Source organism: Uranotaenia lowii, chromosome 3 (genome assembly GCF_029784155.1).
Source record: "Uranotaenia lowii strain MFRU-FL chromosome 3, ASM2978415v1, whole genome shotgun sequence".
In the NCBI taxonomy this organism is placed as follows: Eukaryota; Metazoa; Arthropoda; class Insecta; order Diptera; family Culicidae; genus Uranotaenia; species Uranotaenia lowii.
In genome coordinates, this window is record NC_073693.1 from 1,871,921 (window position 1) to 1,898,064 (window position 26,144).

Below are 26,144 nucleotides of genomic sequence, written 5' to 3' on the forward strand. Positions count from 1 at the left end.
TTTAAACACGCGCACGTGGTCACAAACATAAAATAAACGAAAAGCCATCAAAATCAGAAAATAGTCCTTAGAACACACAGGCATACAAAAAAAAAACCACAAAATCAATTGATTGAAGGGACTACGTTTTGGAACAAAAAAATTGCTGAGCCAGATAATGCTGGAACTTACGACCTTTTTTCTGTTAACTATTCCTGAAAATCGGAGATATTCAAATGTATTTTAAGTTTGGAGATTTCCATGCGAAATTTCCAGAAAACATTTATTCTTTCAAATTTACTTGTAATAATCATTATGGAACAAACTCACCAAATAATCTTTTGGCCCTGTTAGTCGTTGATCAATTCAACTCTCCAGTCAGCTCTTGACGGACTGCGCCTAAGGAAAACGATGCTCAAAGTCTTTACTTCGCCGATGGAGACAATTACTTTCCTGAAAATCACTTTTAACGATTGACACATTTGAAAGTACGATATTTAATTTTTTCCAAGTTTTGAATAAATTTAACCTCTAAAATATCAAAACATTAAATTTTCACCGACGGAGTGAAAATGAAACGCGTTAGTTGCCAACGATTCATGGCCTCCTCCTTAGAAAATTTGGGAAATTGTAAATTGACAAAAGAAATCAAAAGTTTAAGTGCACTTTTCACAATTTTTCAACTATGAGTAAAACAATTTTTACGGTCCATAGATTGAAAAGTACGGTTTTTATACCACTTTTTTTATATTTTTTGTGGTGATGATCTTAAAAAATGAATTAAAAAAACGTTTAGCAACGTATAGCTTTTAACTTCAGCTTTCTTGGACACTAAATGAAATTTTTTTAGCTGATCTACTGAGGTTTAGCTTAGCTTAGCTTAGCTTGATTGACTACTCACATCCACCTGAATCATTGAACTCGAAATGCTGCATTACTAATTTTTACCAAATGATTTTCACTGAAAAAGTTTATTTCGCTTTCATGATCATTTAATGATATAATTGTTTATCTTTTTTTAGCTGATCTACTGAGGTTTCTAGAAAAACTAGAGAGATATAGCGATGGAAAACGGTGGTGTCAAATTGACACTCAGGGTCTGATTAGGGAGATTTTTGTCTGGATGTTTCCATAAAAAAAATTAATAATGCAAAATTGAAAATTTCATGAATTCATTGAGGGTCCCAGAATTTTTTTTCCTTTTGATTTGTCTGAATGAAGATACAACCAAGTCATATTGACAGTGTCATATTGACACTTTAGAGCGGATTTGGGTTAAGTGTGTGAATTTGTATTGAAAGTTGATCAATCTTGGATTTTTTAATAACAAATTTGATTACAGCTCCTCCAAATAGTTTTATTTGCAATTTACAAACAAATCGAAATGGTTTCCTCAAAACATTGCCTATGGACCTGTATGAGTAGGGAAGTTTTGCACTGTACATTCGGTTGCTTTCTGATTCCAATACTGTTTAACGCGCCTACCATAAAACGTAATCGAGTCGCGCGCGCGACGAGTAGTAGTTTTTCATTCATAAAAAGCATCGTCGTTTTACGAAGCGATCAGTGACTCTCGAGCCGCTATCGCGACAACACAACAATCCTCCGGCACAAAACAGTGTGGTCGGGTTAAGAGAGCGGGTGGTTTTCCAGTCCGATTCGAAACTTCCCAAACAAACGGATAATTTTTTTTTTTTGATCGATTAGTAGATTCATTTTGAGGGCGATGCATTTCGATAATTAGTGACACCTATATTTTATTGAAAAATCGCATTAAACTACATAAATTTGCAAGCCTAAACCTTTTTTGGACCAAAGCGTGGTAGACTATCAAATCAAATAGTGCCATCGATTAAGTGATTTAGCAAAGTAACTACAGGACATCGGCACCAGAGTGCGAAAAATGGAACGAAACGTGCAGAAAGGTGCGCTGCTGCTGTTGGCAATTTTCGCCGGTGCAGCTTCAGAAGCTTTACAAAAGCAAAAGCAAACAACAGAAGGTTCTGCTCCTCCTCCTCAAGTTTGCATCGCCGATGGCTGTCTGGTGGGAAAATTCATGGACGGATTGCGTGCCGGACCCTTTGAGGCCTTCCTCGGGATCCCGTTTGCGAGTCCACCGGTCGGAAAGCTACGATTTGCGGTAAGTCGTTGTTTTAGGAAACTATTCTACGTAAATAAGTGTGTTTGAATATTTACTTTTTTTTTAATTATTCGGACAGAGAAGACAAACAGAATAAAAAACACACAGTGGCTTATTTGTTTTGAGACAAGTTCAGGAATAGTACGGTCGATGTGTTTCGGGAACATTGCTGAAATTAAAAAACGACTAGCAAATAAGTGTTTACTTATCAAAATTCTGTGAATCTATTTTTAGCAGAAAACAACTGAACCATTGAATTTATTTCCTCTTCCATATCAGGTTTGAGTATTTTTAGCCGTTACTTTGAGCTTATGTTTCTCTCACATGGGAGGAAGTTTGTTGAAGGCATAGATTTTGTTCAATTGGTAGATCAAGGAGTGAATTCTTTTCTTAATATTTCTTTCAGTCATCGACATTTGTATTTTTTTTTCAACTTTGTTACGTCTTTTCTAGAAATTTCAATTATTTCTGAGTTAAACATTTTCTGAAATCGATAATAAAATAGAACGCATTGTTATTTTACGACATAATTTTGAAAAAGATAACCTTCATCTATGAGATTTGAATATTATATCATATAATTTTTCAAACATTTTAATTTAATATTACAATCTTTCTTTGTTTTTTTTTCCTGGCTGATCAACAATTTTAAATCATTACAATATTTATTGTGTGCAAATTGAGCTGCAGGAGAAGTAGGCATTGACTTGATTGCACGTGTTTTCCTGCGAATCAGCCTGTGAAGTTTGGCAGTGAATTTATGTGATTCATTGTGCAAGATTATTTTGTTTATTGTGTTATTGTTACTTTAGAATTAAAGAATGAGCTTGTATAAGTGAATTTCAAAATTAATTTGTGCTTTTTTGCTCTGAAGACCTGTTGGCTTTTAATTTAAAAAAAAACGGTGAAAAAAGGTAAAAAAGGAAAATTTTAACTTTGATTTTCTTGCATTCGACTTAAAATTCCTTTACTGATCCTTCTTCCTAGTTGAGCGATAGTTTTCCACTTGTCACAACAACAAAAAGTGAGTTTGTGTAACAAAACATGTCAATTTCAAATAAACATAAAATTTAGTGTTCTATTTCGGTAACATTTTCTTAAAAATCAGATCATCTATGCAAATTAATCAAAATACTTTCAAATTGTTTAGAAACTCCCTCTAAAAATGGAAGATTAAGGTGGAATTTGTGATCCGATTTATTTGTTATTTTTTTAACGATTAGTTTTTGCATGATTTCCGTTATAAACACTTTTGAACCATGTTTCTTTCATAGAAATACCTAAAATATGGCTAAAATTTGAACATTTCTTCGTGTATTTGGAAACATACAAGAGGAAGAATGACAAAATGACCAAATTGGTTAAAATCCTCTATAAATAAATTGGCGATTTGCAGCAAACTATTTGGCATACAACACCCCTTCAGAACTAAGAACAGCTTTTTTTGTTACATGACAGTGAATAAAAATTGTTTTTCAAATTGAGATTTTAAAGAAAGCTTTCAATTATGAGACACCAAGAATGACTTATTGGAGCCAAAGGATATAAGTTAAAGTTGCGTATCCGAGCCGGACAAATCCGGTCAATTTATCTCTAAATTGTCGATTAAAAATCCGGGCAATATCCGGGCAAATTTGATCAAAACCAAAGATTTTTTTTTGCAAAATTCAAGAAAAAAAATATTTTTATCAAAACTTTCAGCAAATTAAAATCGTATTTAGGCTTCCATAAAACCTTTCTTGATTATTTTTTGTTCTGATTTGGCAAATATAGTGAATGAACCCGGGTTTTTCAATGAAATCCGGAGATTTTTTAAAGAAATCCAGGCAACCGCGCCGGGCAGGACTTTTTCCAAATTTTGTATTGAATATCCGAGCAACCCGGATAGAACCGGGCAATCTGGCAACCTTAAGATAAGCGCATTATAGCTTATTCCGAGAAAACACGCTTTTAAATAGTTGGGTTTGGCCATTTTACACATACTTTCTGATCACTTATCTCTCAGAGACATTTATCTCTTTTCAAAAACGCTTAAATTCACCCGCATCTTAATATGATTCGCATAAACAAAAAAGTGTACTTTTTAAAAGTGGCTCAACAAGCACAAACAACAACACTAGCATTTGCGTGACGTTAAAATACTTAAGTCGATTATTACAAATGTTTTTAAAATGCAAATGACGATTTAAAAAACTATACAGCTAACTGCTAAAGTAACCCCGAGCAGACTTTTATGGCAAAATTACAGCAAATTTTGCTATCACGCCCTGAGGGCCAAATTTGCTATCATTTTGCTTGACATAAGGTGGTACACAGCAAAAATGAGAGCATAAATTTTCATACTTGGTTAGCAAAGTGAGACCAATTTTTGCTATTTTCGAGACCCAAATGACACCTCACTTTTTAAACGTTTTGAGAGCATAATGACGTCAATATAAGGCATCAATAAATCTATTGTGATAGCAAAACTTGGCATTGATATGCCCTCAAAATATTCAAAATCGAGGCATATTTCGTTTTCAAAAAAAGTTAAGTTAGGCATCGCTTTGCTTTACCACCTTAAGTCAATCAAAGGATAACAAAATTTGTACAGAGAACGTGATAGCAATTTTTTTTTTATTATATTGGCATTAAATTCTATTCGGGGTTTTCTTTAATCATCAAAGCCAATTTTTAACATGAACCAGAAAGTTAAAAAATCATCCAATCACTGAAATTGGTCTTTATATTTTCCAACTATAAAAGTAGACATTAACAGAAGAAATTGTATAAATTCAGGCGTTTCATATACGGAAGGGGGACTGGGGGTGGTATGCACCGTGCAAGAGAAATGCTGATTTAAATCATTTCTTCGATGATATATTGTGTATGAAATCTATACACTTGTAAGCCTACATTTGTTGAGTTAGTGATTTTATATAAAAATTACAGATGATTAAACTATGTCATTGTCATGAATTTCGAAATCAAAACCTGTAGATTTAATGCTCCCATCAGTTTTCTCTGTTAGCAGATTCATAATAAAGTAATCTGATAATATAAATTATTATAAATGTTAAAAATCGACAAACAACATACATAAAGGTAGGCTAGCTAGAACTGCAATATTGTAAATGAAAATTTTCCATTTTGAACTTTATATCTCTCAATAATTCCTTATTTGTTGAGGTTGAATTCAATTTTTCAATTATCAAACGATTACATTTTACTAGCATAGCTTTATTTTCATTTTAAGGCTGAAAAAATAATTTTATAACAGAAATTTAGGTAAAAAATTTCAGCTTTATCGGAAAAGCAAGAGAAATTATGTACTTCAGCACGCATGATTTCAAACGTCATGACATGTAAAGCGATTTTTTTTTTATTTTGTGAGTAGCTTTTCTTAATTAAAAAAAACTGCATGTCATATTGTAAATGTAAATCAGCTTCAGATTAATCTGATATGTCAAGTACATGGCATTTACTATATCGGATGAGGAGGATATTATAGCAACTCCTCAAGATATAAATGAATCATGAATATCGCCTACGCTTATGCAAGTACGAAGGCACACTGCAATGTTCATAATACTATGAAGTCCATAGTTTGTTTGCCGTCATGCAATATACATAGTATATCTATAAATAAGCTTACACACTGAAACGCCTGAATATATACAATTGAAATACTGTTATGAAAAAATCTGATGGTGGAAATTGTGACGATGTCATGAATGTTTTAGATTTAATATTTCAATTTTCGTAAACTAACAAGAATGATATTATATATATAATTTTAGTTCAATCCTATTCTCCACTAGGCGTCGAAGGCGTTGTGTTCGTTGATGAGATTAGTTGCCGATCTCTCATGTTAATCGGAAGGCTCTTATCATATGTCGGTACTTTATCCTGTCCCCCGAGCAAAAGGGGGGTGGATTCAGTTTTTCTGCAGCAACGAACAAATCGTTTATTCCATTGCGCGTAGTGTAAGCCTAATGAAATTGAATAAATGCCCTTTTGCCATTTTTTTTTGAAGAATATTTTTTTAACGAAATGATTTGTTTTCACTTAATTTTAGGATGCTGATCCCTGTAGCTCATTTTAGATTCTGATCTAAAAAAAAAATGGAATGACACACACCTTTATAGCAGATGAAGTAACCTTTTCTATTTGTTCTTTCTCAAGCAGATCGGAAAATCTTGGCGAAGCTGGAATCGATTCCGGTCAAAATTTCAATCTTTTCCCAAAGCCCAATTGCTTAATAATCAAAATAGTGATGTTTACGTCTTCGGACACATTTTTACAAAGATTTTAAGGCCAAGTTGATGCTCCTTCCACAAAACCGTTTCCTTCTCTTATTTCGTCCATACACTTGGAGCATTTTGACGATTGAACGGAAACGGGAGTGGTCCGTTTCTACGCTGCGTTGCCGGCAGGAGTCTTCCTTCTTCGGCTGCTGATTTTGTTATTGTGTGGACATATCATAGTATGCAAAACGAACACATCCAGGGTCCCGGGATGGGTGACGGGATTAACATTCGGCGATTTTTGCGGCTGGGCTAGTTGTGATTCCTGTGAGGGAAGCGGAAGTTTATTATAAATACTATTCAGTTTATTTCCTGTTTTACTCACCATCACCAAGCCGTTGAAATTGGTTCTGATATATTTTGGTTGCAGCTGAATCCTTTGCAACCTTTGCCGTGGTGATTTTATCGCAATAAAAACTTACGTAATCGACAAAACGAAAACACTGTCGGTATCAAAACAAAGTGGTTCAGTAACCTTTAGCATATACCCACTGCTTCTTGTATCAATACATCTTCAATAAGAGTTTGAATTAAAATGATGTACTTTACAAATGTGACAAAAAACATTTCATTCTTGAATTATTTGCGGAAAAATTAATAAAAATTATCGAATTAAACTATTAGATTTGTATGAAATTATTTTATCGGCTATATCGGTGAAATTTATATTCTTTGAGAAAGAATATTTAAGAATTGAAAGATTATAGACGGATAGAAGATTAGAATAAGGTGAAAGATGTTGAAAATGAGCGGAAGGGTAATATTAATTTGAAAAACTTTTCATCACATTTCATCGTTTAGTTCCTCACGGGCCTACTACCTTGCAGTGGTAGATACGGGATAGATTTGTAGCTACCACCACACAATAGTAGGCCTAGCGTGGTTCATCTCACAAGCGGAAACTTGCAGTACGAACGAACAAAAGTGAAAAGTTTTTCAAATTAAAATTACATTTCCGCTCATTTTCAACATCTTTCACCTTATTCTAATCTTCTATCCGTCTATAATCTTTCAATTCTTAAATATTCTTTCTCAAAGAATATAAATTTCCCCGATATAGCCGATACAATAATTTCATAAAAATAAATTTACGGTGATTAACTCTTCATTTCGAAAAACTATTAGATTTGTTTATTTAAATTGAACATATTCCAACGAATATAAGGATATTTCTTATTCAACATATCAGAACATTCTCTTATTAATTTTAAGTTCAGAACAAAACAAAACAACAACGGTTGAAACTGCAAGATTTATTGAAGGATTATGTGGATATCATCAAAATGCGTTGAACAATCTGTTAGTGCTTCAAGTGAATTTTTGAATTACCCAAATATTCGGATAAGATTTAGAAATGACTTTTTCGATTTCGTATTTACTCATATTCCTCATATTCCAACATAAGGCTGCTCGAAAATCACGTTTTTCAGAATACTTCTTAAAGCTGAAGTTCAATTCTTCATCTTATCTCACCTCCATTTTCTGTATGCAAAAACAGTTCAGTCTTGGAATTTTACTGTTTATAGATAAGTGAACTATATAAATCCTATTTTTGAAAAAGTAAAATATTAACCCGAAATATCCCTCATTTGAAACCATTCCAATATTTTATATAAATATATATCCTTACATTAGAGATACTTTTATTATTCTTAGTTTTGCAAACGGTGAAATCAATCAATTTGTTCTTGGCGTGTAATTTTTTCAGTTTGTTTCTAAAAAAACCATTGACCACGATTCCCCATGATCATGACCATGACCTTACTATTCATTCCGCATATTCTCAGTTTAAAATCACATGAAATTTAAACGTTTATAATGCCTAGTTTAACTTTCGCGGAAATCAAGTTGTAGTTGACATCTTATTGTGGTCTCAGTTAGCTATCAAATGTAAACTAATAAAAGACTCAAAAATAAGTCAAGTTAAAGTAAGTGAACTTGCATAACTTTTAAAATGCCTGTTAGAACTTAATTTTTAGAATGCCTAGACGAGCTCAAAGTTAAGGGACGCTAATAAATTACTATTTTTAATCATAGAAGCTTATTTTGATTTTGAAATTGAGAGCGTGGATGGATCGGTGACCGCTATCTATGTACTTACAACCATGTGAGTTTACACCATTATGTGAAATAACATTATAAAATTTGATTTCAGATTTGTACTTTTTTTTGAATATGGATACCCTAATGATGTCAAATTCTGCTATCAAGATAGTTTTAGTCTTAAAGTTTGTATTTCATAAGAAGAAATAGATACCTCAATGATGCCTTATTTTGTTATCAAATTAACTTCTACATCAAATTTCGCTTGCAGTTTGCTGTTGATACTAAAATGTGGTCTCAGTTGGGTATCAAATAAAAATTTATGAAACCTTAATTATGCCTCATTTTGCTCTCATTCAAAATTCTATAGCAAAAGATGCTATCAATTTACTGTTGACACCTTATCATGGTCTCAGTTTGCTATCAATTTAGGCATCAATGTCTGCTCGGGACCAGTTCAATGACTTTTAAATATTATTGTACACTTTTATACCATAACATCAACCATACAAAAAAATATCATGAACAAAAACGCTCTACGCTTTTGAAAGAAAATTAAGGCCCTGGAAATGGTTTCTGAATGATTTCTAAAAAAGCATGATAAAATTGAAACAATGTCCGTGGTAAAAAATTGATGAAATCAAACAGTGATAAAATCGAAAAACTACTGTATTTAGGGTTCGGATGATACAAAGTTGGGCAAAGTTCTTGTTGTTGTAGAATAAGTATATATTTTCGATAAAATCGGTTCTAGTGCGTTGCAACATATATTACCCACAATAGTCATTAAAAGATGCCTTACTAATAGTACCATGTGCTTTTTCCAAAATTTTAGGTTGTTCGAGCAACAAAGTAACGCATTCAACAAAAAAAACAAAGTTGGTTGAAAATTTCCTGAGAAACTTAAGGGAAAATCTACCGTACCCACTTATCCCAAAAAGCGGGGCAAATAAGTGAGGACATCAGCAGTTCATAACAATGGATCACTGGAAAAAGCTAATTTTCCGAGTGGAGTCGCCACTAGCGCTCAGAGCTGTCAAACCTCATGATGAAAGTAGCAGAGGAAACACAGAAAAATCAACAAAATATGGCACTGTGTTGTACTATGAGAACTCACGCGGACAAAAATTGGAAAAAAAATCAACTAAATTTCATTTAATCTTTGTTTAAAAAAGCTCGTGTTTCAGAACTCTTCCATTCTTAAGATATAGAAAAATGAGGAAAAATTGCAAAGATATAAATGTTTGATAAAAAAGTAACAAGGCAAATTTATGATCACTTATTAGTTATTACAAAACAACTTCTACGTACAAATCATTGATGCACACGTTAATCTCTATGAAAATACAGTGTTGAGAGGCTTCAGAATCACTAATAAGAATATAAAGTATGAGAAAATGAAGTAAATCAGAAAAAAATGAAATTAATAAAGTTTTCGGACGAGTTTATTTAGGTCCGGCTGATTTTTTTTTCATGTTTTACGTGGATATTTAACAAGTTCTGAAAAGTTCAGTTCCGATCTTAAGATTTGAAGCTTTTTTAGAATTTCACCAGGGTCAGTTTTTTTTTATCTATTCTCTATGAAAAGTATTTATAAAACGATCAGATCAGTTTTTCAGATTCCCAGGTCACCCGTCTTTTACTTTGAAACTAGGTATCCTAACGGGCTACCTATATAGTCCATACTTTTCAAACGTGATTTTGTGAAAATTAGAGCTGGCTAGAAGTGTTTAAAATATAAAAGGGCAGCCACTGAAAGGATAGGGGCCTGAGTTCCGCTCAAATACATGTATATTTTTCCCATTTTTTTATAAAATTTAAATTTTATTATTTAATTCCCAAAATATGATCGTGAAATATAACCTTTTCATCTTACGATCGTAACCAAAAGAAATGACAGTCAAATTGTTAAAAATATTTCAATACATGTTTGTATTTCGAAATTATCGAAATTTTTCGGTGAGTTTTAATATTAATCAAACAAAAGCTATTTCTCGAGTAGCTCGTAAATTTTGTTTAATTATTATTAAAACTCACCGGACATCGTCGATAATTTTGAAGTACAAACAAAAGCGTTGATAAAACCAAAACTCCAATTAATATAAGTTTGTCCGCTTGCTTGTATGACTATCTCTCATAGTGCGTTATCATAGTTGCCATAGTTACCAAAGGAATTGTTTTATTTTCATAATAAACAAGAATGAGCGCCAAGGATAGGCATGAAGCAAACATGAAAAGTTAGGCTGGCAGATTTTATGAGGTTTTAATTCGTATTGAAATGATTTTTTTTAACAAAGTAAAAATAATTATCTGATCAAGCGATTCTATGTGCGTGCTAGTCTTAATGAATCGAGTGTAAGTGGTGCGAAAAACAATGGAATTTTATATTATGCTTTCCAGAACTTTTCAGCACGTTTATGAGCCTGGACATTTTTTTTTCATAAACGGGTGAAAAACCGTGCATTCAATTTGAAATTTTCATATACAAAAACCGGGTATTATCCGGACAAATCAGAGCCAGAGACAAATCATTAATCAAACAAAATCAGGATAAGATAGGAGAAACTTGTATCTCTAATTTTTTTTGGAAAAGCACATCAAATGTGTTCAATGCTTCAAAAAAATTCTTATTAATTTTGATGAAAATAATTATGAAATATCTGTTTTCGGATCAGAAATTAAAACAAATTATTACTAAATTTGATTTTTTGGTAAATTCAACAAATTATGTGAATACATCCGGACAAAAATCGGACCATTGTAATAAAATCAGGGAATCCGGGCTGATACGGACTCGCCTCGATATTTTTCTTGAATATCTGGGAAATCTAGAATGCTATACGTTCTAAAAACCGTCGATGTTAGAAATGTTTTATACCGATTAAGTAATATATTAAATTGATTGATAAACATAAGAAAAAAATAGGTAAATTGAAAATAATTAATTGTTTTGTAGATAAAAATGGTTAAAATGGACACTTGTTTAAAAAAAGCATTTGAATAGATTAATCTAGCTTAATTTCAATATAGCTCAATGTCGGTTGGGACATCGGAGAAGTTTTTTATATTATAAAAAATCATCTTTTTCATTCCATTTATTCAACAGTTGATGAATGAAAATGTTATGGCCAGTCATTTGATCAATTCACTAGCATTCAATTCACAGTTGAATTTATATAAAATCTAAATGATTTCATGTCACCCTAACCTGATTCGCTTCAGTACCGCCATCTGATAAAAATAAAAAGGTTTTTCATAAATACGACAGATAGCAGATTTGTATCTCTCTAGCGGAAAACTACGCAGGAGGTGCTTAAAGAAATCCATTGGATTGGATAAAAATCTCAACACCCGAAACGATTTTGAGTGCTTACAAGTTGAACATCATCCGTCCCAGAAATTTTTACCCGTTACAGTGCCTGTCAATTTGACGCTTCTGACTAAAACCAATACATCTCTCTTGCTTCTCCACCGATTTTTACAAAATTTATAGTTTCGGAAACCTCGTAGTTTTTTTAAGGTTTATTTATGACACTTTACCACTAGACTGGCCCATAACAAAAAAAATCCCTATATTCCACGCGGCACCCCCTAGGTTGGTGCATTTAGGTGAAAAAATGACTTTCTGAAAGTTTCAGATCATTTGAAAAAAGCACGAGCTGGCGCAAAGAAATTGAAATTTGTATGGAGATTTTCGGCAAAATGTATGAAAAATCGACATACTTTCACTCTTTGTGTTCCAAAATATGTTTCCAGTATGCTAGAAAGCTCAGAATTTCAGGAATTGTAGTTCAAACAATGATAAACAAGTTTGTAGAAGATTGTGACGTGATACGAGTTGACTATGATGAGTTATCCGCAATTGAATGTGTGATTTTTTTCTTATTTTATCGATATATCGTGAACGGTGTATAGTTGGGTTATTAATACTAACTTGATCGCATTGTCACACAATGAGAATTACAGATAGAAAGTTTGAGTCTTCGGCAAAGTTGTAGCTTATTTTATAACAAATATCTTTGCAAAAAATTAAAGACAGGTTTGAAAAACTATAAACTGCTGCATTGTGCGAGGACGCGATCAAGTTAGTGCGATTATTAGCCCATACACCGTTCACGATATATCAAAGAAATGCGAAAAAAATTACACATTCAATTGCGGATAACTCATCACAGTCAAATCATATCGCGTCAAAATCTTCTACAAACTTGTTTATCATTGTTTGAACTACAATTCCTGAAATTCTGAGCTGTTTAGCTTACTGGAAAAATATTTTAGAACACAAAGAGTGAAAGTATGTCGATTTTTCATACATTTTGCCGAAAATCTCCATACAAATTTTAAGTCCTTTGCGCCAGCTCGTGCTTCTTCCAAATGACCTGAAACTTTCAGAAAGTCATTTTTTCACCTAAATGCACCAACCTAGGGGGTGCCGCGTTGAAAAAAATGTTGTAAAAATCATCCCATACAAATTTGGGCCAGTCTATTTACCACCTTGTGGCATTCGTGTCTAAAAAGGAAACCTCGTAGTGTTTCTGAAATAATGTTCATAAATAAATTCAGCTACAACAGTTTTTCGTTATTAAAAGTCTACGAAAAAATCCTTTTATATGTGTTGTAGACCTACTTGATTGTATAATTCTACTGAATCAAAGCAATCGGTTGAATTAAAGGGAATTTTTCGACTGCTTTGATTCAGAAAAAAAATCCTAGAAAACATGCTTTGGGAAAAAGACTGTAGATCAGCTATGGAATGCTCAAACCAAATTTTCACTTAGTGCTCAAGCATTGAGGGCCCCCAAAGAAATTGTATTTTCGGATGCACCCGAATGATGTAACAAGTCGCCAAACTTCCAACAGCGTCGCATATTGACACTCAAGATCGGATTAGAGTTAAATGTGCTTCTGTGCCAGAAGGTTAACGAATGCCGGTTATTCAGAAATCACTGTTGGCGCCTAGTGATATAGTTTCCCAACCAAATAATATTGAAATCTGCACTAAACAACACTGAATCAAGCCTTCAACCAGGCTCCTGGAAATGTTTGGATAAAATGTAACAAACAGTGTCACGTGCATGGATATCAAAAACATTTCTAGCATTGTTATGGCAAGTTGGTGCCCATTGTTAAACAACAAGCGCTATGACTGACTAGTCAGGTGGCAAATATTTTCTTTAAAGTTCAGTAAACCAGCATAATTAACTCACCCTTTGCTATGTACATATGTGAATAAGCAAGGATTATAAAAGCTTTTTCTGTTCTATCAGTACAAATTTTATCAATGTTTAGTTGAAAACTCGTATTTGTTCGTACATTTCCGAATAGGTCGTCAATAGAAAAAAACTGAAATAAATGTTGAAACATTCGAACAAAATGTGTACACATGTCTCGTCTTAAAATCTGCTCCGTTTATTGATAGGGATACAGTTTTCCAGCAACAATCGATGATAAACAACGGTATCATAGCGAAATAATAGACCAAAAGTCGGGGAGATTTGCTACATGTGGCGATAATTTGTCTTGTCTTCTCCTAACAACCGATTATTTCTATCCAGCCCAGAGTATCGGATTTTTTTTCCTCTCTCTCTGTTTAATGATATTACACGTGCTTGCACGCTTATTGGATAGAAATTTATTCTCATGTTCGACCTCCTCACCCTCTTACAGAATCCAGTTCCGAACGAGCCTTGGGATGGCAACAACGCCCGAGAAGTAGGAGCAAGAGGACTGCCTTACGATGCGAGCTCAGAAAAATCGGCCTGTGTACAGAAGAACGACTTAATCCCTAATGCAAAGGTTGAAGGTAGCGAGGACTGTCTGTATCTGAACGTGTATCGACCCAAGGTATGTTTATAGAGTATGTAAATCGGTTGAATTGGATTTTCGTAGCATACAGTATATTTTTCAACTGTTTTTAAAGAGAAACAAAATACGAAGGTGATCGTCGTCTTAACTCGTGACACGTGCTTTTTAATTTGTACACGCGCTATCGTCGATAATCGGTCGGCCCCTTGTTACGATATGGATAATGCTGTAACAAGCTAACTGCTCGGGAATTTAGCTGGTTGATACAATGTATCGAAACCCGGTTGGATTTTTTTTCTGACGAGACGTTAGTGAAATTTCCCAGTTGGGTTGCATTGTGATCAGAAGTTTTACTCATCACTAGCTAATGATTCCATAAAACAATGACCGAAGAAAAATATACAATCTAGTTAGCCTTTCGTTTATCAATGAAATCAGTATAAGAGTAGGTGTTGAAAAGCCGACGGTAAGAGACAACGCTTTCTATGATCGTAAAATACCCGCTAGTTTCTTTGTCCATCAAAGGCTGACAAACTCAATTACATCGGTGTGATTTTTTCAATTTTTATAGTAAAAAAAATGACAAAAATGACAAAAATGACAAAATAACAAAAATACAAAAATGACAAAAATGACAAAAACGATAAAAATGACAAAAATGACAAAAAAAAAAAACAAAAATGACGAAAATGACAAAAATGACAAAAACGACAAAAATGATAAAAATGACAAAAAAAAACAAACAAAAATGACAAAAATGACAAAAATTACAAAAATGACCAAAATGACAAAAATGAAAAAAATAATCCAAAAAAGTCTATAATAACAGAATTGACAAAAGTGAAGAAAATTTCTTTGTCAATCAAAGGTTTACAAACTAGATTAGCGTAATATCAATTACATCGGTGTGATTTTTTCAATTTTTATAGTAAAAAATAGACAAAAATGACAAAAATGACAAAAAATGACAAAAATGACAAAAATGACAAAAATGACAAAAATGACAAAAATGACAAAAATGACAAAAATGACAAAAATGACAAAAATGACAAAAATGACAAAAACGACAAAAAAGTTAATAAAAAACAAAAATGACGAAAATGACAAAAATGACAAAAACGACAAAAATGATAAAAATGACAAAAAAAAAACAAACAAAAATGACAAAAATGACAAAAATTACAAAAATGACCAAAATGACAAAAATGAAAAAAATAATCCAAAAAAGTCTATGATGACAGAATTGACAAAAGTGAAGAAAATGCAAAAGTAACAAAAAATGGCATATTTAATAAATTTAAAACGTTTTGATATCGGAAAAAGTAAAAAATTGGAGCCAAATGAAAACTGAAAACCCATGTATTAGATCAATTCCTACGTTCCTTTTTTGTTTTTTTTTTAATTGGGCATTTAATATTTCTGAAAACTTTGAAATTTTTTGTTTTCCCGCTGGAAATATTTGCAAAATTTTGAACTTTCAACAATCAAGCCTAACCCTTTTTGGTACCAGAACCTTAAATGTACAGATATATAATTGTTATACTGTAAACAGAGTGGTTGTATAACTTTGCCTGTTATTGGTTATCTAAATCCAGAAATAATTAACGTATGTTATTTGTTTTTCGAAGACAACACATGTTTAATTAAAAAATTCTTAACGACTTTTTAACGATCATCACCTGACAATCGATACTGTTTTTTCCGACAACCGTGCGACCTTCCGGATAGCCTAATCTTTATTAAATAAAACCTGGAAAACAACAACAATCATCCCTCGGCTAGAAGAAGAAAAACAGCCGGCGCCTCATCTCCGCGCCACTTGTTATGAATGGAAAAGTATTAGTACGAACCCAACTAACTAGGTAGCAGCTTTCCATGCGAGTGTGGAAAATGTTTGGCTTGGCGGAAGGGCTCGGCATCGTCGTCGTCTTAGCAGGCGGGCATATTTTACGCACACGTGTAGGCAAAACTTTATCAGCGTGAGAAATTGTGCCGACACGTGCGTCGCCTACTAAGATACTGGTGTACCAACCTAGTAGGCTGATTCGCTATGTTAATAGTAACTGATATACAAAAATTTCCTGTTTATCAACAAAACGAGCTGCTGTTTGCATACTATTTAGTATACAGCGTGCATGTACACATGAAGGTGGCTGTAACATTTCAGAAAAGAGCCGTCAAGCTGCTTTCTACCTTTGGTTGCCGACCTGATAGAAAAAAAGGGCAGTAACATTTCGATGATTGATTGGTCCAGATACTTTGAAATGGGTTCAACTTTTTGTCTTATCGACTGCGACTCCTAGCAGGTTTTTTTTTGTTTTTTTTTTGTTATTAATTTAGGAAAAATTCCAGAAAACTTCTTTAAAAACTTGACCAGACCTTTTTTGCCCAAAAACAATGCATCTCCCCTAAACAGAGATGAAGATACATTCCTCAAATGGTGTTTCAATTGAATTTGCTAAGAAAATACAATGTATGTCCGGGACAGCCGCCTGACAATTAATGGCATTTGCTAAACAGAACTATAAACGTGCGGAAAACATTCCAAGATCACGCAAATGTATCGCCTAGTGAGAATGCAGTCGTCGGTCGGTGTTTTTGTTTTTGTAATCGCTGATTATAATAATGCGCTCCGCTTTAGACAAGGTCAAGTTCACAGAGCTTCTGTTTTTTTCAGAAAAAAAGTGTCTTTCCCAGCATCAACTTCAATCGGGTTCAATGAAATTTGTGTTTACAATTTGTGTTTAGTTTACGCTTCACACTTGTTGAACAATTGATAACGCCGTATCTTGGCGAATGTAAGTTTACTTTCCTGGGAACCAACATAGTAGAGGAAGGGGGTTAAAATGTGTAATGCTAGACAAGCTGTTTATTTTATACAAAAAATCGTTTACTGTCACAGAAACACGGATCGCCCGGTTGTTTTAGAATGTAATTTTAAACAATCGGAAGTAAGTCGAAATAAAATAGGCACACAGAAAGCCGATGAGGTTCTTTCTGAATCATCATTCGATGGCCTGGCCTACTATGAATATGTTGCAGCGTAGCAAATTCACGAGCACGTGTCGTCTGTTCGCCTACTTAGTCGGCGTGTTTTGTTTCTCCAGTGTTAACCCTTTTTTCGTCAGTGTCCCCTCATGTCTAACCGTTTCAACATCTCATGTTTCAGGGTCAACAGACTTCGGCGGGGTACAAAAATGCTGCCGACTTGCCCGTGATGGTCTACATCCATGGAGGGGGCTATTTTGCGGGCTCAGCAACTCCTGCCGTACTCGGGCCGGAGTACTTTATGGACACCAAGCGAGTCATACTGGTGGTGATTCAATACCGGCTTGGGGTCTTTGGATTCCTATCGACGGGTGACGACGAGGCACCGGGAAATGTTGGCCTTAAGGATCAGGTTATGGCGCTGCAGTGGGTTCAGAAGAATATTCGTTGTTTCGGAGGAGATCCCAAGCTGGTGACGATATTCGGACAGAGTGCGGGCGCTGGATCGGTTCACATGCACATGATCAGTCCTATGAGTAAAGGTCTCTTCTCTCGAGCTATTCCCATGAGTGGAAATGCGCTCGCTCCTTGGAATATACCCACGGCTGAACCTTTGGAATTGGCTCGTAAACAAGCGGAGGCCGTTGGCGTTCGTAATGCTAAGGAACTCCGCTCAGAAGAAATCGTCGACGCCCTGAGGTCGATCGATGCGGATGCGATAGCCGGAAGCATTGACAAACTGAAAGGGTGGTCGATCGATCCTCTTACACTGTACCGACCAGTTATTGAGCAATCGAAATCTAAGCAGCAATCGTTCCTGGTGGAGGATCCACGAGTTTCCTGGCAGAACGGTAGATTTCAGCAAATTCCTTGGATGACTGGTACCGTGCCAAACGAGGGGGCGGTTCGAGCTACAGCTATACTGGCGAATGATGTACTTTTGAACCAGTTGAACCGGAACATCACTCATCTGCTGCCATTTTTGCTCGAGAAGGATAGTTCCGATGAACTGCTGGCCCGAATCAAGGCTCGTTTCTTCAGTGGCCGCCCTGATGGACAATGGATTTCCAAGGAGAATGGACAAAGATTTATTGATGTAAGTATGTAGGAGCAGAGCGTTTCAGTTGAACTTTAAAATTTTTTACAAAAGATGTGAAGTTCACATTGAATATTCCACTTGTGACCCAAATCATTTAAAGATTTAAGTCGCAAGGAAGAATGGCTTTAATAGATGAATTGAATTTAATAGCCAAAAGAGCCAGTTTAAAAATAAACAACATATGAAACAACATATTTCTGGAATACATATGTTTCCATCACAAATACGTCAGGATGTAATTTTGCCATAACCTTCTTGTCTCTTTTGGAAAATGATAATAAAGTTTGCAGATTTTACTTTTTGCGCCTTTGGGATTCACAGACAATCTCAAAATGACAAAAAGGTAAAAAAATGATAAAAATGACAAGAAATTACAAAAATTGAAAAAATGGTAAAACTTAAACCATTTGTTATTTCCATTTGAAAGTAGTAAAATTACAATCAAATTTTTCATCTGGTGTTTAATGACCACTCATATGCAAGTTTGCCGAAAAAAAAATCTGTGTTTTCGACTAAAAAATATCTCTAATTCTATGATTTGAACCTTAAAGTCTGTGTTGGTTTTCTATTACACTATTTCTATGAAGTTCATTGGGAAATCATGTCAAATATCAACAAATGGGAAACTACATACTTACAATTTTAATAGAAAAAAAAACAACAAGTCAGAAATAAAAATTCATAAGTGACAACAAAATATATAATTTTGCAAATCTGTACAAAATTTCTGTAAATTCAGGAAAAATTTAAAAATTCTTTGATCTGTGACACAGATTCGATGACGGAATTTTGCTCAAAATTCAGTGTTGAAACAGGTTTTTCTGTGATTTCGACAGCCTTGCTCATGTAGATCTCGGTTTCTGCTGAAAACGCACGCAGGCCACAACTTTTTTATCGAGCGAAAAGTTGTTTACTCTGGAGGCAACATCGAACAAGAAAAATAAGCAGTCGAGCGATATCAAAATACGTCAGCTGTGATGATTTGGGCTGGGTTGCTAGCGAACTGGAAAACCGGGAATACCGGGAAAAACTATGGAATTTCATCGTGCCACCGGGAAACCGGGAAAAACCTGGAATTTCGGCACCTTACCGGAAAAATGGTCATGTTTGAACTTTTTTACGGAATTTCCAAAATACTTTTAAAGTTATTTCTAAATTTAAGAGTAGTTTTTGACATTCACGATATAGATTTATCTCATAAACGCTTATTATATATTTTTTTAGTAAACAATAAAGTTTAAATCGCGTTTTCATCTAATTGCGAAGCAATATGACATAATAACTCAAATGCTACAAAATTTAATAATGAAACTATTATCGACAAAACTAACTACAGTCGAATCTGGATAAGTGAGAGTCCGAAGGCGGAAGGACTAAATTTAACAGCAAATTTTAATTCTTCTTTTTATTTAATTATTTATTTATTTTTATTTTTTTTTTCTCGCTTAAAGCGGTTTCTAACTTAACCAGGTTCTCTATAATAGAGGGTCAAGAACTTACAAATGCATTAAAGTGGTCTACAAATGCAATAAAACAATGTGTATTTGATAAAAATCCACTAGTTTATAAGAAACCAGTTGAAGCACCAGTTCGGAGTTTTCTCGAGTGAGTTGGATTTTTTTTTCTTTGATAATCGTTTTGGTATCGAAAATTCAATACAAAATTGGTATAATTTCTGTCAGGGAAACGACTCTAGCTTATAGAGGTTTTACGCGCACACTTAAAGAGGTTTTGTGCTTTAAAAGCTTGGGACTGGGTGTTTTCTCTCACTTAAAAAGGTTTCTCGCTTATCCAGGTGCTACTATACCAGTTTGAGTTTGAGTTCCGAATGATTCAGTGTTCGATATACAATAATTTGGCAGTTTGAGACGTTTTTAAGCAGAGTTACACCTCTTTTACACCAGAAAAAGATATCTTTTGGGTTTCCAATGTTGTTGTATATTTAGTTTGAATTGGCCTGAGGAACGAAGCGCATTATGTCGCAAGTGTTAAGTTTTAAATTCTTTCTACGTAAAAGTTTTGCCTAAGCAAAACTCTAAAGTTTGCTAGGCTGAAATATATGTCTTATGTAAAAAATGTATCGAAAACAAGCTAATGTTAAAATCTAAGGTCTCTACCCTGTTACACAATAAAATCTTACATTCTTACAAACAAATAACAATTCTTACAAACAGTTTGAGGCCCTTTACAGTGATTTTTTTATTCAACATGATTTTATATTAAAAAACGATTATAATAAATATGAAAATTATCATTTATAACCGGGAAAAAAACTGGAAAAACCGGGAAAAACTTTGGAATTTCAAAACGAAAAATCGCTAGCAACCATGTTTGGGGAAGAATATCGACGAAAGGGAAATAACTATTTCTTGATAGGGGCCTGAAAAAAAACAAGGATAACTCATTTCAACACATTTTTAAAGGCCATTTGCATCCTTGCCCCATAATGCTTGTGCTAGAACTATCTTTGGAATAGTATCGATCGTTTCCGGGGATGTGCATCTTTGAAAGAGGAAAGTAACTTTCGTCGTCCAATCCAGCGGCTTTGAGATTTAAGAGTCGAAATCTGATCCTCAGTGTATTCTGGGGCTCTTGTCTTTCGGCAATCAATCTCAACTTTTTTCAATGTCTTGCCAATGTACTGGTGAGAACAATCGAACTTTTTAGCGGCATCCCGCTGGCTTAGTGAATCCTTGTTGTTGAAGGCACGAGAAAGAGAACGAAGTCCTTTTAGGTCCATAATTTTCGCTGGTCTGCCGCTACCTTGCTTGCGAGTAGTTGTTGAGGATTTTAAGATATGGTAAATAGTGGAAGTGTTGTAGCAGCACTTTGGGCAGTGGAAAGGTGGGATCTGTTCTGGTAACTGTACTTTATACAAAAACAATCTCCATGGTTACTTTACTAATTGTTTACTAATTATGCGTATGTTGTTATATGTCCGATCGATTGATACGTTGAGACAAATCTCAACACTTCTACTCAACATACACATTCGCAAGCTCCTTACTGCCTGCGGCGCCTCCTCCTGAAGATGGGGCTGCTCCTCTTCTGCGCACGCCCTCATACGCCGCATTCGTTGCAAAACGCTCTCGCCCCTGTTGCAGCTCGACGTCCTTACTTCTGGCTTCCGGCTCTACATTCGACCAGTGGCTCTAGCCCGTCGATCTTCCATGATTCCTGGCTCGACGCCTCCAACTGGCCTCCAGGTACGACGATCTTCCAATTGGCTCCTAGTCCGTCGACCTTTCATGATCCCTGATCCGACGACCTCCATCTGGCTCCGATCCGGCGACCTTCCATCTGACTGCTGGTTTCGATTCCCTTCCTCGAAGCATTCTTCTTCGTCTCGACGCCTTTACTGAGGCCTGCGCCTCCCAGTCCGACGACCATCACTTGGCTTTCCGGACCGACGACCTGCCATGGCTTGGCAATCTCCCGGGGTACCCGTTTGCAAGTCCACCAGTGACTCCTGGTTCGATGACAACTACATGGTTCCTGACTTGAAGAAGTTCCATCGGCCCGCCAAACTTCCATGGGTTTTGGTACGACGACCTACCAGTGAATCTGGCCCGTCTCAGCCCAGCGACCTTCTATGGCACCAATTCGACGATCTCCCATAGGCTCCGACGACCTTGTTGGTTCCGGTTCGACGCTCTTATTTTTGTCCGACGCCTCCCCAATGGGACGACGACCTTCCGCTGGCTCTCGACTCGCCAACCTTCTAACGATCCGACCAAACGATATTCCGTGGCACCTGTCCGATGACCTCCCGTGTTTTCTGGCTTATCGACCTACATCTGGCTTCCCGGTCCGACGACCTTCCAGTTGGCTCCTGGTCCGACAACCTTCCACGATTCCCGGATCGCCGACTTTCCAATGGCCCCGGTACAATGAACTCCCAATGGATCTGCACCTACGACCTTCCAGTGGTTCTGGTTCCTGTCTCGATTACCTTCCAATAGTTCTTGGCTCGTGGTCCTTCCTTCGGCGCTGGCACTTCTTGCCACTGTTGTTCTTCTCCTTCTTTCCACTAGTGATGGGCCATCTCCATGGTTACTTTACTAATTGTTTATTAATTATGTGTATGTTGTTGTTTGTCCCATCGATCGCATTGTACAGTTCGTTGAACTGTACAATGCGATCGCAAACGTTTCTTGTTTCGAGGGCATTTTGAGCAAAACTGGGTAAACATAAAAAAAAAACAAAAAATACTGAATCAAAGCAATCGAAAGATTCCTTTTTATTCAACCACGGTAAATGAAAAGTTCATATACTGGTATTTCGATAGCAACTTACTACCTTCTTCAGTGAGCGTTTTCGAGGTTGAATTAAAAGGAATCTTTCGATTGCTTTGATTCAGTTGAATCATTCAACCAAGTAGGCTCACAACACAACAGAGCAAAAAATACTGGCAAAAAGAGGAGGAGAAAAGCTAACACATACACACTTCTCAGAGCTCATTCATGTTTGAGTATTGGGGCCTCGAAAAAAATCCAAAATTTTTGTTGAAATCAAACCAAACTTTTTTTTTGTATTCTTAAGCTACCAGTTTGTACAGAAAATTTAGTTAGCTATAAGTTAAGCTTACCAAATGAGAACAAATATTATTCATCTACACATTTCTTAAAAACCTAGGTTATAAACCTTTCATTGGATGTTTAAAATTGATTCTCGCAAGAAAAGCAGCAAAGCGGGTGCCTTCTATGTCTGGAGCGAATGGGGTACAAATTTGTGAGGAGTCAACTTGAATGAAAAACTTCCTATTAGTTCAAAGCTGTAGCTTATAGCTATTAATAATTTTGCTGCGAAATATCCGTTCCAACATTTCAAAAGATATAAATTAGGCTGTATTTTTTTTGGAAAAGTTTCAATGAATATTTTTCTTCCCATTTACTACAGATTTTAACGCTCATCTTGTAAGTAAATTCTCTGTAAAAGATAGTACAAGTTTTAAATTTGTGTAAGTGAGAATGATTGGTAACCAAAAGTTCCATAAACCGGTCACTTGAAATTTTCTCAGTCCTGTTTAAGGCTGTATAACATTCTACTAAGCTTCAAATTTGAGTACTTTTCGATACTTTCAAGTCCCATAATCAAAGCTGAAACAACACCAACTTACTAAAATCCAAATATCTCGGAAATGCGTGGATAATTTATTTCGTATAATTCTAAAAAAAGAAGATGTTACCCGTGGTATTTTTATTGGTGGGTTTTTATTTGTACATGCGAAATTCTGAATCAAATATAAAAAAAAATCATTATTTCTACAGATTTGAAATTCCATCAAAACTTTTAGTTTGAATCAATCACAAACATCATCCTGCATCTCATGAGCAATATTCGGTTGCAGTTTGCAAAACCGAAAAAATAGCAATTTCAGAAATTATTTTTTAACTCTGGTGAGTAATATAACTTTCAACTTTCAACACTCAAATCTAAAAAGCTGTGATATTCGAATATAAAAGATATTATTTAACTGCATCAGCTACTCATTCCTCATCTTCTTCTTCCTCCACCAACATTGTCGAAACATGTTGCATAAAACATTAAAAAAAAAATCCTGGAAATGGAAGACTTGCGTCCTTCATTTTTCTTTTCAACGTCATCTCTGTTACATTTCAAATTGCATTGCAGAGATTACCACGGCCAGGCCAACCATGTGGTAAATATCGCAAAACCAACTGAAACTAAGGGAGAAATAAAGCTTGAAGCTCCCTACCAAACGTTTCATATGATTTATGTACAATAATACAATGCAAAAGTCTAAAATCGTAAAAAAGGTTGGATCTCATCAAAAAGGTAATCTTCGACAGCTGGCAGGAAGCAACCTACTGCAACCAAAGTTTCTGAAGCTGGTTTGCTTCTTCCCACATCTGTAGTTTTTTTCTGATACAGCACACATCACAATTTTTTTCACCTTTGCGATTATTTTCAACTGGATTCTATACTAATTCTTTCTATATGAAATAAATCGAAACTTTTCTCTATCTCAGTTAGAACAACTTTTTTAAGGAGCGATAATTTTTGACGTTCGTGAAAGTCGTCGCCTACTCCACATATCGCATCAGTCGCATCGCTATACCCATTTACAAAAAAAAAAGTCATACAATTTTCTATGTGTTTCCAGAGATAGAATTTTCTATTAAAACGAAAAAGTTGGAAAATAGAATTAAGAAACATCTAAAATTTTTACCAAAAATCTTTATTTATTGTATCTATATCTTGAAATACAATAAATCCTTTGGCATTTTTGATTTCTTAAAATGTATTTAAATTTTAACCCTCTATTTTCCCCCACTTCCCCAACAGATGTACACCGAGGCCGGTTTCATCTACCCGTACCAGGCGGCGGTGAAGCAGTACGTGACCATCGCCAACACCAACCTCGCTCCGGTCAGTGTGTACAAGTTCAGCTTCCGGGGTCGCCACTCGTACTCGTTATTCTACACGGCCTCGCTCGAGGATTACGGCGTGGTGCACTGTGACGATCTCCTGTACCTGTTCCGGTCGCCGGCGCTCTTTCCGGACTTCCCACCCAAATCCGACGAGGCCCGGATGGCGCGATATTTTGTCAACTTCTTCATCGATTTTGCCATCAACGGGTAAGCAAGAAGCTATGTGGAAGTGTAGAAAGAGCTGAAAAACCGGAAATGGTCTCATTTTGCGTCGCGCTCCAGAACAGTTTAGGGTTAAAGTTTTTAATGAGATTTCGGCATTTTGTGCCTGGGTTTGGGAATTAGCTTCGTCGCATCGTCAGTCTGGGAATCTTTTTTTGCGAACGTCGGCATGTTCGAATTTGTATGGGGCGGAAAATTGCTCCGACGAGCGTTGCCGGATTATGCCGGAAACACGAGGTTTTTGAATTGGCGGGAAAGTGGTAAAACTTTTTCCGTTCTTCTTTTAGTTCTGCCATCTTGAACCGGAAAGTATGTGACAGATTTATTATCTGCTCCATTGTGGGTTAGCTGATGCTAGAGAGTGATGGATGTCTCGAACGGTCGAGAGTGACTTATTCATCTACTGAAGTTGGCACTTTAAAGTTCGGAACTGGAGTTGAACAAAAAATTTGGCTTATATTTCAAATATGATCGGGTGCATATGCAGCTTTCTAATCAATTTCAATTACGATAATTGAGCATGGTGTACAAAACTGAGGCAAAGTTATTTATAACCATGATAATGAACTCAAAGCGAAAAAGTTCCTGCACAGAATAAAATTTCCGCATTTTTTTTGCTATTTCTGATAGACTGACGATAAAACATAAGGCTGAATAAAGTGTTTGATAAATTAATTATACCAATTTCTTTCTCTCTCAACGCAGAGTGGCCACAACCCCGCTGGCGCCGTATCAACCTTGCACCGACAGCAACAAAGTGACCCTCTCGATGGACTGTGACGTGCTGGAATTCATCAACGGAGAGAACGAGGACCAACCCTTCGATGTGCGGATCATTCCGGGACTCGATGAGGATCTGTTTGCATTCTGGAAAGATTTATATTAAAGTTGAAAAGCTTCAGTTTTTAATCATTCCTTGAGGACTTTTATTTTGTGATCGATTTGAACACAGAATGATTATATGACAGTTCGATTCGAAATTTTCATCAGAAAAAACGTAATCAACAAATGTGATATGAGCGTGGGTACCATGTGATGTTGAATGAGCTTTTAGTCAGTAAAACTTTTGAAGTGCTTTTAATATTGTTTTAAGTAGGTTATTGTGTGTAGTACGATATAATATTATTTGTACAAAACGAAATCAGTTGATAAATCAAAATTTCAATAAATAAAAAGTACTTTGTTTT

General features: G+C 35.3%; 1 protein-coding gene across 2 annotated transcripts; it reads left to right on the forward strand.

The window, feature by feature from the left end:
• Positions 1-1,558: 1,558 nt before the first annotated feature.
• LOC129755542 (juvenile hormone esterase-like) lies at positions 1,559-26,144 on the forward strand. 2 transcript variants are annotated; one of them, XM_055752091.1, is made up of 6 exons: positions 1,559-1,953; positions 1,984-2,119; positions 14,116-14,292; positions 17,423-18,337; positions 24,650-24,942; positions 25,663-26,144. In XM_055752091.1, exons 1-6 carry the CDS (start codon positions 1,883-1,885, stop codon positions 25,841-25,843), a joined length of 1,773 nt encoding a protein of 590 aa, XP_055608066.1. In that variant the 5' UTR covers positions 1,559-1,882; the 3' UTR covers positions 25,844-26,144. The 2 variants fall into 2 exon arrangements, with proteins under 2 accessions (XP_055608066.1, XP_055608065.1); XM_055752090.1 differs by having other exon boundaries at positions 1,559-2,119.

Excerpts from the sequence above, each read along its gene's own strand:
- LOC129755542 (XM_055752090.1), top strand. The coding sequence starts at position 1,883 with ATGGAACGAAACGTGCAGAAAGGTGCGCTGCTGCTGTTGGCAATTTTC. Across the intron at positions 2,120-14,115 it reads TCGGAAAGCTACGATTTGCG|AATCCAGTTCCGAACGAGCC; the intron begins GTAAGTCGTTGT and ends ACCCTCTTACAG. Across the intron at positions 18,338-24,649 it reads ATGGACAAAGATTTATTGAT|ATGTACACCGAGGCCGGTTT; the intron begins GTAAGTATGTAG and ends CTTCCCCAACAG.